The sequence below is a fragment of the Cucumis melo genome, chromosome 4 (genome assembly GCF_025177605.1).
Source record: "Cucumis melo cultivar AY chromosome 4, USDA_Cmelo_AY_1.0, whole genome shotgun sequence".
NCBI lineage: Eukaryota > Viridiplantae > Streptophyta > Magnoliopsida > Cucurbitales > Cucurbitaceae > Cucumis > Cucumis melo.
In genome coordinates this window covers 28,249,961-28,263,153 of record NC_066860.1, presented here as the reverse complement: position 1 = coordinate 28,263,153, position 13,193 = coordinate 28,249,961, and the positions used below count along the sequence as shown (strand labels likewise).

Below are 13,193 nucleotides of genomic sequence, written 5' to 3'. Positions count from 1 at the left end.
CTCACTCACTCACTACCAACATTAAAAAAAAAAAAAAAAAAAAAAATGTTAAAACATTTAAAAAAGCAGAAGAAAAAACAAATTTTAGTAGAGGATAAGTTTGTGATTCAGCCGAAGAGAATTGATGAGATCCCCACACGAAAGATGATGGTGGTGGTGGTGGTGGCGGAGGAGATAAATTATTTATCTTTCCAAAGTAATTAAGCATTTTATTTTACTGAAGCAGTGGGGGCAGTTACTTTCTGCAGCGGAGATTCACGTGAAATTAAACCCTTCTTTTCCCGATGTAAATATAACTACTCCTCCTCTTCTCTCTCTCTCATCATCTCCAAACATTCTGCGCCTTCACCCTTTTCCCTACTTTTTCCAACTTCCAATGGGCATTGCAGGAGCCCAACATCAGCGTCGGACAGTGGATTTGGAGGACCTCCGCCGCATCTCTGAACGTACCCCTATGCATCGGAAGGATTCTGATGACTTCTATGGAAGGAGAGTTTTGTCCAACTCCTCCTCTGATACCGACGAGGAGCCCGGCGACGAGCTTGTTTGCGTTACCAGTGGCGTCTCTCTCTTAGGCCTTGCGCTCGTGAATCAACTTCTGCAGCGTGGATTTTCCGTTCGGATCCTCCTCGATAATCCAGGTTTGTTTTTACTTCCATTGCTTTTTTTTTTTTTTTTGTGTGTGTTTCGAACTGAAATTGCTGCTAAGATCGTCTGATTTTTTTAGCTTCTGATTTGATTTCTCCTCTGATCTGAGCTTAATTTTTATCCTATTCCAGATTTCTTTCTGTTTTAGTTTCGGTGATATTGGTGCTTAGAATCGTTCGATTTTTGACTGCTTAACTCTTGTTTTTCTCTTTTGTTTTATGATTAGGTTTGATCATTTTCTAGATTATTCTGTTTTACATTTATTGGAATCTTCTTTGAATTTCTCGTAACTGTTTAAATCGTTAGATTTTTTAGTGCTCGATTTTCTCCTTTGTTCTAAGATTAGCTTTGATCGTTTTCCTGCTTATTTGTTTATTTATTTATTTTTTATTTTGTAATCTTCTTTGTTTCATTGACATTGGTAGTGATGATCGTTCAATTTTCTGGTGCTCAACTATTGATTTTCTCCTCTTTCTGTTTTCTTTCTTTGAAAGAGCATAATGCATTTTCGATTTTTTTTTTTTTTTTTGAATTTTACGCATCTGTAATTCATTGACATTCTTACTTAGAATTTTCATTTTTTGAGTGCTCGAGTCTTAGAATTTTTCCTCCTCTGTTCTTAAGCTTAACTTTAATCATTTTCCGGATTACTTCCTATTTTCCTTCTCATTTTTCGAAAAGTATATTGCAATTTTTGAAATCTTCATATTTCAGGCATCTGTTTCGGTACGATAACATTGATACTGAGACTTTGTTCGATTCTTTTTTAGTTTTGCACTCTTGTTTTTCTCCTCGTTTGAAAATTATTATTTAGATTAACAAACAAGAAAGAGCATACTGTATTTCGGGAATCTTCTTCCTATTTCCCAAATGTGTTTGTTTCAAAATCTTGATTTCGTTTCAGAATTCATATATTCATTTACAGAAGGATAAATAATTAATTTGGACTTTGTTGGTAAGAAGCTGGTCAACGTTCAGCCACCAACGGCGGCAGCCATTTTTTCTTCTTCACCGAAAGCTTTTAAATTATTTATCGCTTTTTCTTCTTGGCCTTCTCATGATTTTGAGAATCATGAGAACGTCAACATTATGGAGGAAAATAAACATTTATATAATTATTTTTGGCTTTTTGCCAAAAACTGTAATCTATTTAATATTCTCCTCCCACTTGTTTTATGATAGGAACCCAAAAAGTCAACCATTTTAGCACATTATCCTTTTATTTCAATTTTTCAATTCACATGCTCGATCGAATTCATGGTTCTAGTAATTCAAGTTTGAGATATTTTGTGATTTATTGTGCTTTGTTTTTTCTCTTCCTTCCAATTATTTCTTCTCTTTTCCTGTGGTTTCATGATTTATCGTAGAAGTATTTGTTTAAAATTTCATAGAGTTTATTTTAAAGTACTTATTTTATTTTTCTAATTTATTTTAAATTGTTATGGATATTAAACATCACTTTTTTTTGTTTATTTTCTTTGTGCTACTTCAATTTATATTCAACATCAATATGTCATTTCTATTTTAATCACCAATATCTCTCATGGATTTATTTCAAGATTATCTCAATTCTGAGAAATAAATAAATAAATGATGAAAAGTCAATAGAAAACAGAAGGGGTTTAAGTTTCGGCGAAATTACTTTTTAAAATAAGTTTATTTAATTATATTTCTATATTGATATAAAAGATTTATAGAATAAATTAGCAAAATTCTTTAATTATTTATCAATTTAATCAAAGGATTCTACTCATTATAACGACATCAAAGCAAGTATTTTTCAAAAGTACAAATATTAGAATAAATATTTTAAAACATTTAAGATCCAAAATAGAACATAATGGAAAGTTGAGGAATTGAAATAGAATTTTAAACGAAAGTATAGCAAACGAAAATAGTATTTAAATATAAAATATTTGTTTATATATATATATATAATAAACTGAAAGGGGGCTAAAGGCATAATAAAATAAAGACATAATTGAAAACCGAAAGATCTACTTGAATCCAGACCTTCCCTTGCTCTAAACAGCAGGAGATCTGCCACACGTAGGCTTTCTTAAATTTTGGTGGGTTTAAATGATTGAACATTTTTTAAGTTACGTGTTCTTTTGTTGCGAAAGCTAATATAATATTGTTGCATTGAATTACGTTATTTAAAAATATTAGCACTTTGTAATATAATCGAAATGTAGTGAAGTTTTTCTTTTTTGTCATAAAACGCAAAGTACTTTTCTTTAGTCATTTATTTAATTACGTATTATGTTACTCACAAGTCACAAGTTTAAATTTTATGAAAGTTAATCCATCCATTATATATTTTGCTTTTGATTGACCTATTGTTATATGCCACCTGACTTTCTAATATTCATTAAATATCTAGCTGATAAGTTCATGAAATTTCAATTATGTTGCAAATAGTTTCTGTGGATTTTAAAAGATGTCGGGTAGATTGATCTACGTACTTAATTGGTTTATTTTATTCTAATTATATAGCAAATAGTTCTTCTAAACTTTAAAAAATGTCTATCTAATAGATTTCGTGTCAAATAAATGATTGATTGTCTTTTATTTTAAATCTAATAGGTACTTAACTTATTAATCAATTTCTAGATTATAGAATTAATTAATACTTGAAAGTTTAGGTCTTATTACACATTCAATTCAATTAGATTATTAGATCGACTAAATTAAAAAGTTTTGAAAACGACATTAGGTTTGTCATACAAAAAATATTCAACCATGAGGACCCTTTTACAATTTTTTTTTCAATAAATCAATTTGAAAGTTTATTTTAGAACTAATATAAATCTACGAAATTTGTGACATATATATAGGCATGAGACATTAGTTAGGCAATTAATTAATAATTTATTAGGTATTATGATTGTTTGTGTGTATTAATTATATAAATATGGATGTTGAAAAAGATGATGCAGAAGATGGAGAAAAAGTGAGAGAGATGAAATTGAAATCAGAAGCAGGTGGTGGAGTTAGCCGAATATCGACATTGTCGGCCGATCTAACGGAGAGCCATAGCTTAGTAAATGCATTTGAAGGATGTCGTGGCGTATTCCATACCTCTTCCTTCATCGATCCTTCTGGGCTCACCGGCTATTCGGTACGTTGCGTTTTCTGCTATATTATTTTAATTACTATTTAATTTTTTTTTTAATTTACTTCTTTATATTTTCAACTATATTTTTTTGCTTTGATTACTTTTTAATGTTACTTTAAAAGTTTGAAACTATTGCAACAAAATTTACCTGTTTTACTTAAATTTTTTTATTTGGACTTTTTGAATAATTAACACTTTTAATCTAGAATTTTTACTGGATTCTTGCTTTTTGATAGATAGTGATGATAGATAGTGTTAAGGTCTATTAATTGATTTAAAATAATTCCAATTAATTAACTATTACTATAACCCAGATTTAAAACTTAACATTACAATTATTTTAATTATGAAAAATAAATAGAAGGACATGGAAGACACGTCAGTTAATATTAAAAAATTTAATAAAACAATGTTAATGGTTAAGTGGAAGACACATCAACGTTGTGCCCAAACAGCACATGAAAGGTTTAACGAAGTGGAGGAAGATTTAAATACCATCACATTGTTTGTTAGTATTGTTGGATGATCCACACACTTCGGTAAATCATTTATTGAGATAGTTAATTGCATATATTTTGGGGTTTGACGATAGTAATGGGATGAAATTGTACTTCAACGTGACCTAAAACTTATATTTGAATTGAATGTTTCGAGTCTAAGTCATAATAAATTATAATAAACAGATTACATAAGAAAACAAATAAGAACTTTGTTTGTTGATTATTATTATTTCTAACCTAAAGTTGTGTTACTTTAAGTAACAAATTGTATATAATCTAATAAATGTATAGAAGGAAAAGAAGTTAAACATATATATATATCATGTGTGGGTGAGATATATATTGGGTAATGCTATAGAAGTTAAGAAGTTACTAATGAAGTTTAAATTCTTATAAACATCTTTTAGTTTTCCATTTTAATAGAATCTAATCTAACCTTCTTCTAAATGATGATGTTGTGTACTAAAAGAAAGCCATGGTTGAGGTGGAAAAGAAGGTGAGTGAGAATGTCATGGAGGCCTGCGCAAGAACGTCATCCGTAAGATACTGTGTTTTTACCTCTTCTCTTTTGGCCTGCATATGGCGTGACGGAACACGAGCCGAGCTCCCCCCGGTCGTCGACCATGATTGTTGGAGCGATCGATCGCTATGCAACGATAAAAAAGTAAGTCTAAATCTTGAATAACTCTGTGAATGTCATGCTTATTAAGCCATTTCAAAATAATATTATTTAAAAACGATCATTTTGGTGTTTATTATGTGGTTTTGAAGAAGACAATTTAAAGCTATTTATGTCGGAACTTTTTGTATGGAATTGAAGCTATGGTATGCTTTGGGGAAGCTGAAGGCGGAGAAGGCAGCATGGAGGATTGCAAAAGAAAGAGATATAAAGTTAGTCACCATTTGTTCTGCCTTGGTAACTCCTCCTCCTAACCTCTCTACCACAAATTCAACTCCAACAATTGCATATCTCAAAGGTACTCTTTATCTTTTTCCAATATCTAAAATTTAATATTTTCAAAATGTTAATCTCCAACTAACTTTTTTACTAGATATAGCAAAACTTAAATTCAACTCTCGAAGTTTGGAATTGATTAACTACAACTCTTACTTATAGACTATATTATTACTCTATTAGTTAAGTCTACACCAATAGATTTTGCCCTATTATTTAATATATACTCACGTATGATTGCCATACAACTTAGGTACAATTTTCTTATGCGAGAGAAGCTTGAAAACTATTTTTCTTACTAACTATACACTTTGATTATTTAATATATACTCACGTATGATTGCCATACAACTTAGGTACAATTTTCTTATGAGAGAAGCTTGAAAACTATTTTTCTTACTAACTATACACTTTGAAGTTAAACAAAACATAAAAATAGTTAGCCCGAGTGTACAGTTTCTCCTCGATTATTGTCAATCTTATTCAAGTTCTCAATCTTTTTCATTTGTAAACGACATTAGGAGCAGAAGAGATGTATGAGCAAAGGGCTACTGGCAACGGTGAGCGTGCGAAGATTGGCAGAGGCACAGGTGAACGTTTATGAGGCAATGGGAGAAAACGAAGCACATGGAAGATACATTTGTTTTGATCAAATAATCAAAACAGGAGCTGAGGCAGAGGCTTTGGCAAGAGAAATATGTATCCCTATCACCAAAATTTGCCAATCTCAAGAAGAAGAAGCATCAACAAGCACTTCTAGTAAGTTTCAGTTATCAAATAAAAGGCTTTTCAATCTCACTTCTTCAAGAGCTCCTTCTACTCGCTGTTATTCTCTAAATGCATTTCCCTAATCCAACATTATTCTTTTCCACTTCGTTCATCAAAATCAATAATGTTTTGTATAATGGTGCAATTGTGTTAAAAAGAAAAAGTGCATAGATAAGTCGTAATAAATGATGAAAAGTATGTATTCCAACATAGATGTCTGAGGTTGGAATTGAATCTCAGACATTAAGCTAAAAAGAGGGATAACATGCTTAGAGTATATTCTTTGGTTTTCAAAATTGTAATAGGAATCAAAATAATGATTCAATAACTAAAGGTTCAATTCTCTCGTTCAATTTTTTTTTAAAGAAAAAGCTTATCGAAAATTTGATTATGCATCCAATAAATATTTGATCTACATAATAAATTTCTTAACTAAACTTATCGCTTTCACACACTCAAGATAATAGGTTTAAATGTCATTTTAGCTACCATTTCATTTATCTCAATATTTTTATGTGTCTAATTTTAATTTTTATATTTCTAATAAATTTCAATATTAGTCACAATTTTATATGGATCAAAATTGATAGAATAATAATAATATGATAAATTTCATGAAAAAATTTATAGATCGAACAAAGATCAAATTGAATATACATTTATCAATCGGTTCAGTTTAATTGTTTTTCACTTTTTGCCAAACTCGAATCCAATCGAAAAAAATTTCAATGTTTTATTTTCAAATTAACATCTCAAAATCTCTTAGTTTCAACTCAACCCACCAAACAATTTCAACTAAACTCGTTTATAATAGGGTAACAAAAATAGTACAATGTATCATAGTCTATCTATAGACTACAAACTTTTCGATATTTGCAAAGAAAAATTAAAATGTTGCCAATACACTTTATTATTATCCGTAAAATAGTTATTTATCATAATTACTTTGTTCGTAAAGTCAATGTATGTTAAATTATAAACCAAATTAAAAAAAAAAATTAAATTCATCGTAAATCTAATTAAATACAAAATTGAAAGGAACTAATTATTATTATTATGTACAAAAATAAAATATAAAAGTTTAGTCAAAAGTTGCAATTAAGTTAAAAGCTTTGAGTAAAGTTTAAAAATGTAAAATTGTTTGAACCGAAAAAACTATTAAAAAAAGTATTTGTAAACATTTTTAATCATAATAATATAAAGTGACCAATTGAATCATTCCAATAAAACAAGAGGGTAAGCGCCGGAATTTGAGCGATCAAAGATCAGAGAGAAGAAAATTCAAGAAAGACGAAGAACAAAATCACAACAAGAAGAAGATATTATTATATGAACTCACACTTCAGTCTTCGTTGAACCAATCAGCGATGAATTCAGATCCGAAATCCGTGAACGATAAACACAAGAACAATCAAGATCATAATTATGATCCGCCACCAAAGGACCTGAAATTGAAACAAATTAAAGTTGAAGATGACAATTACGATCAGCCAGCAAAGGATTCGAAAATGAAACAAAAAATTGATGATGTCTACGAAGATTCATTTTCATTATATCCTCATTATCATGTGGAAGAATTTAATGTGGAAAATATCGGAACTTTCGTCCAAGTTGATTTCGAAGAAGGAAGAGAAAGGGATGATGATTATAGGGGAGAATCATCGAAAAGAAAAAGATCATCAATCACAAACTCCTCTCCCGAACTGATTGATCTGAATTCAGATTCGTCGTCTAATTCTGAGCCAGTGAAATTAATCGAAGAAATCGTGAAGATATACAGTGATTACATTGAACACGTATTTCAAATGGCGAAAGACAGATTCAACGACGAACAGAGATGGAATTTTGATAAGAATAAGTGTAGCGACCTGGCTCAGGTTTTTTCACAAAAAGTCCAGAGATTGGGAATCGAATTAAAAGAAATGAAGAAGGATCCAAATCAAATTAAGCCTTGTGTTCTTCAAATCACGAATCAACTGGAGAAGATGCATGACCGATTTGATAGCTCTCAAAATATTAGGGCTTCCACGATGAGAGAGTGCAGGAGAGATGAATTGATATTATGTATAAATGAAATTGATGAGATGAGGAGAGAACTGTATGGGATAATATGTAGAATTGAAGAAGTGAAAACCTTAGAAATGAAGAACAAGACGATGGAGATTAGACAGAGGAATTTGAGAATTTGAAGCTGAGATTTGTGATTCTTTCACAATTTTAGGGTTCTTTCGATTAGGGAAATTTCATTGTAAAATTCGTCTTCTTCTTATTTGTAAATAGAACAAGTAATTAGAATTACAAATTTCATTGATTGATCATCAAATCCAATCTTATCATCAAAAGTTAAGTGTATGCTATCATGAGCATCAATACTTTTTGGATTCGATTTACAACACTCAGTATATTTTTGATCATATAAAAGACGAACAGCAATCGTCAAACACGACCAAAGTTTTGTCTGAATTCTTCGTTCTGCTCACATAAAAAATAAACAAAATTGAAACATCCTCTGCCCGAAAATCATCCCATCCACAGTTTTTTTCATTGTTCACATATTATTCGAGTAAAGTGTTTGTTATTAATACTATAATATATATGTTGTTGTTTCTAAATTATTTTACTGAAATAAAAAGTCAATTTTACCCAAAAGAAAAAATATATCTTTTTTTGGTTGAATTTATTGTGAAAATCAAACATAAATAATTAGAAGAAAGTTTGGGGGATTGAGGGAGGAGTCAATTAGTTGGTGGAGTTAATTTGTTGTGGAACATGTGTGTTCTAAAGTTTGCATGTATTTCTTCTTTTGCTATTTTCTTAGAACATTATATATTATTGATCTTGGTTTTAATATGAATGTAGCATATTTTCTTAATTTAAGGATCCTATGTATAATTTTAAACATAAACTTAAAAGTTTTGGAATAATTTAAGATTCTTATAGATCTCTATATAATCAATTTGTTTGTTTTTATTAAATATTAAGGAATTGTTCCCCTTTATTTCAAAATTGAAGGCAGCCATAGACCTCAGTTCTCATTACCTCACCGTTCATGGTTTTAAAATAGGTGTCCCCAATTTTGTTGTTTTTCTTTTTTTTTAAGTAATCAATTTTAAATCCTTAAAATTCAAATTCATATAGTTTCTGAATGAACTTTGGCAGTAATCGTTTTATTTATAACCATTTTTTATTTTTATTATTTCCACAAATAAGATCACACACACATATACATATATATATATATATAGAAATATTCTTGAAATTTTACTTGGTTTAAAATCTCTTAAGACTAGGGTATACTAACACTAATTGACATATAAAATTACATTTTAACTTTACGATTTCAATCACTAGTTTATAAAATTATGATTAATAAATATAAGCTAGGCTTTGAAATGATTAAAATTTAACTTTTGCATTATACAAAAAGTTGTTTTTGTTTCTAATTAAACCTCAAATTTTCAAGTTAGCAAAAATAACACATTTAAAACAAAAAGTGGAGAGTTAAGAACAAAAGTCGAAAGAAAAAATAAACTATACAAAGTCGAGAACCAAAAATCCAAATAAAACGAATTCATTGGTTCCGTCATACTTCTATAGTACGGACGACAGATTAATGAAAACATACTTTGAAACGGAAGATCTAAAGTTAAGGAAATAGGAGAAAGTTTTAATCAAAAGAAGAATGGCTCAGAGAGTTGCTGAATCTGCTCAAAGAAGATCTATCTTATTCAGAACGAACTTCTCATACAAGAGGTGTCAGAAATATAAAGCAATAATCATCCTCGCCGGAATAACATAAAAAACGAAAATAGAATGAAAAAATGTTTAACCGATAGTAAAGGAGGTGGCGGCGAAAGGAAAAGGCGACTTGTCGCCGACCTGTGGTTCTCAGATTAGGGTTTGAGAATTTCCATTTGATACAACGAAGAAACCCTTTCGCCTCGGGGAGTTTTATAGCTTAACGTTTGGGCTTTTTAACTCGAGGCTCGATGTGGGCCGTTGTTGTTTAAAAGCCCGTTGGATTGGGTTGGTTATGGTCCAAACTGTTGGTTGAAAATTTGGTAATAAACAAAAGAGTTTTTATAATCCAATTAAATTCAAAATAATTAAGTATATACTTATTCTAAAAAATGTAGTTATAATGAATAGCATTTTCAGAATAATTAATTGATGGATATAGGAAACCTTGAAACAAATAGAAATCATAGCAAATTTTCTTCACTTATTCTGATTATGTTTTGTTTATTCCAAAAATAGCTTTGATTTCAAATGAAAGAAATCTAGCATGATTTTGATTGTTCGATTATTCTCATCATATTTGTTAGTGTAAAACGTGGTTCTCCATATGTCAACTCAATCAAACTTATAGAAAAGTTTAGTGCATGACCACGATAAATTTATTTCATATAGAAACATAAACTCTTAAACAAGTGATTGACCTAAAAATTTAACCTAGTTGGTAAAAGTAAATTTAATATAATATTCAACACTTTCACTCATTTATGAGCTTGGAATTTGAAGAAGAGTCAAACAAATGGAAATTAATTTAAATTGGGGAGAAAACAACATTGCAGAAGCTTGAACCCAAGACATTCTGAAGAGCATTTTAAATCACCGATTGATCCAAAAGCTTAACTAGTAGATGAAAGTAAAATTAATATAACATCTAACGTAAACTATTGGCCAAAATTTTGTTAATTCCTATCCACTTTAAAGTTAATGGAGATGATTTTGCAACATTGCATCCCGTTTTGGGTGTGCCAAGTATTTTACGGGTGAGATTTATCCACCCCATATTAGTATCCGTAACCGTTCATTCCATCATTTTGCTTAAATCTCATCTACATCTTGGTTCCACTTGAGGGTGATTAGTTCTCCTTTTAGACAAGTTCTCTTTGATGATAATATGCAAAAACTAAGATTTGGCATACATTTCTCATACTTTTGGTGCCACTGTTTTGAGTTTTTACACTACTAATCTTGTTTCTTCCGATACTTTGTACTGGTATGCTTGTCTTAGCTACCCTTTGAATAACAAACATTTGATTCCTCTAAGATAGATACTTCCACGTCTTGTTTAGTGTCCTTTGGCTAATACTTCTAAGTTGATTCATTGTGACATTCAGGGGTCGTATGCTAATAACCGTTACCTTTTCTTTTTAACCTTTGTGCAGTGTTTTTAAATGCACAAGGCGCAAGGGCTGCCGGTTTTCTTTTTCTTTTTTCTAAAAATATTAGATTAAAAAGAGAAAGCATTGGTGAAGTTAAAATATGGAAGAAAAAAAACCCGCAAAGTATTTTTCATATAGGCTTAGTAAACTTGATTCTTTTAGTTAATAAAAGAAATACGCCTAGAGGTGTGCCTTATTTTTTGAGCTGGCCTTTCCAAGGGAAGGTGCTAGATCCGTCGAAGAGGGCTTTTCAAAACACTGCCTTTGTGAATGGCTAATTCTCACCGTTCCTCATTTTCTCTAAGTTGATAGGGCTTCTATCAAACAATTTCATTCTGGTAATTAGCATCTCCTTGATGTTGGTCATTTTCCAATCACAAGGTGTTGTCATCAGCTATCGGTTGTTGGACAACCTGAACAAAACTCTATGGTTGAACACATACATTAGCATCTCCTTAATGTTGCTCGGTCTCTTTTGTTCGAGAAAGGGTACCTATGAAATTTTCGGAAGAATGTGTACTAGCTACTACCAATTTCTTGATAAACCTCATTCCTCCCATTATATATGGCTTAGACTTAATGAAATTTCTCAAGCCAGAGTTTTGATCTCATTGTCTAATAAAATTATCCATCAATTAACAATTGAAAAAAACAAAGAAAAATTTCATGAGAACGCCTAAGGAAAGTTCATGTTGGCATTTTGACAAACACGTTATAAGCAAGCAAAAACAACAGAACAGAGGATGTAACCACAGCCGTAGCAATTCATGAACAACAAGGCATTCGTAAGCAGAATATCAACAAAATTCTTCATCAGTTAATGATAAAAAAAAAAATAATAATAAACGCCAACTCTAGTTCCACCAGAATGCCTACATTGTAAACCTTAAGAATTGAAGAAACTAACCAGCAAAATCAAACAATAGCAATCTTCGCACCAGCCTCTTCAAGCTGCTTCTTCGCATCCTCCGCCTCTTCCTTCGAAATTCCTTCCTTAAACTTCTTCGGCAAACCTTCAATCAACTCCTTCGCTTCCTTCAACGCCAAGCTCGTCAAAGCCCTAACAGCTTTAATAACCGCAATCCTTGCATTACTCGGCACTTCCTCAATAACAACATCAAACTCCGTTTTCTCCTCGACAGCAGCAGCCGCATCATCACCTCCGGCAGCAGCGCCGGGAGCGACGGCGACGGCGGCAGGGGCGAAGGAGGCAGCGGAAACGCCGAGTTTCTCTTGGAGGTAATCGACAAGGGTTCGTGCCTCTTCGAGAGTCAACTTGGAGATGACATCGCCGATTTCTGACACTTTCTCCGGAACAGCGACGGCGGAGATTGGGCGGTGATGAATAAGGCGAAGAGAGAGATTTGTGGGGGCGAAAGAAAAGGGGAAACGGAGGGGAGTGGGTTTGAGGGAATGGGAGAAATTTGATGGATAAGAAGAAGAAGAAGAAGAAGAAGGAGATGGGGATCGGAGAGATGCAGTGGAGAGAGTGGAAGACATTTTTGTAGAGATGAAAAAGAGAAGAGAAGAGAAGGGAGAATTTGGAGAAGAAGATAGGATAAAGTTGAGGACTTTGTAGTACAGTGATTTGAAGAAATGTAAGGCTAAATTTGAATTCTATTTTGGACGAAATTGACCTTCAAAAATTCCGATTATTGGTAAAATATTAAGGGGTATTTTTGGTATACAAAAATTGTCGGGAGAATTTTGTTTAATTAACCCTTAAAAAAGTTAAAAACAAAGGGGGCATTCCGACAATCGAACTCGGGACCTCTCGCACCCAAAGCGAGAATCATACCACTAGACCAAATGCCCTTTGAGAAAGAAAGGCATATTTAATATTAATATAATTTACTTGTTAATAAAATATCAGGAAATTGTCGGCCCATGTTTATTCGGCCCAAATTTAATTCCGGAGTGGACCCCGTTGGGGCCCAAGTTTGGGATTCCGATATGTTTACCGAGGGCAGCAACGTAATTAAATGCATGAAAAACAAATAAATAAAATTTTCAATTCTGACTCGTTAATTTCA

General features: G+C 31.6%; 2 protein-coding genes and 1 non-coding gene across 12 annotated transcripts; 1 reads left to right on the top strand and 2 right to left on the bottom strand.

Annotated features, from left to right (window-relative positions):
- The first annotated feature begins 295 nt into the window (after positions 1-295).
- LOC103487097 (cinnamoyl-CoA reductase-like SNL6) lies at positions 296-6,342 on the top strand. The gene is given in 6 exon segments (XM_051083868.1): positions 296-641; positions 3,588-3,769; positions 4,736-4,930; positions 5,087-5,243; positions 5,743-5,765; positions 5,767-6,342. Coding segments are annotated over 6 exon segments (1,128 nt in total). The 5' UTR covers positions 296-376; the 3' UTR covers positions 6,073-6,342.
- Positions 4,456-12,953, bottom strand: LOC103487096 (50S ribosomal protein L12, chloroplastic-like). Of its 10 annotated transcripts, none has more exons than XR_007820331.1 (3): positions 12,068-12,953; positions 7,329-7,434; positions 4,456-5,926 (listed from the first exon to the last, which is right to left on the bottom strand). XR_007820331.1 is itself a non-coding variant. In XM_051083869.1 (2 exons), exon 1 carries the CDS (start codon positions 12,658-12,660, stop codon positions 12,076-12,078), a length of 585 nt encoding a protein of 194 aa, XP_050939826.1. In that variant the 5' UTR covers positions 12,661-12,953; the 3' UTR covers positions 7,160-7,434; positions 12,068-12,075. The 10 variants fall into 10 exon arrangements, 1 of the variants encoding a protein (XP_050939826.1); XR_007820330.1 differs by having other exon boundaries at positions 4,456-4,912; XR_007820338.1 differs by lacking the exon at positions 12,068-12,953 and adding an exon at positions 9,820-10,167.
- LOC127149146 (small nucleolar RNA snoR1) lies at positions 9,674-9,776 on the bottom strand. Its single transcript, XR_007820551.1, has one exon. It is a non-coding gene; the product is annotated as a small nucleolar RNA snoR1 (small nucleolar RNA).
- Positions 12,954-13,193: the final 240 nt, after the last annotated feature.

Coding starts and splice junctions, on each gene's coding strand:
- LOC103487096 (XM_051083869.1), bottom strand. CDS start 12,660: ATGTCTTCCACTCTCTCCACTGCATCTCTCCGATCCCCATCTCCTTCT.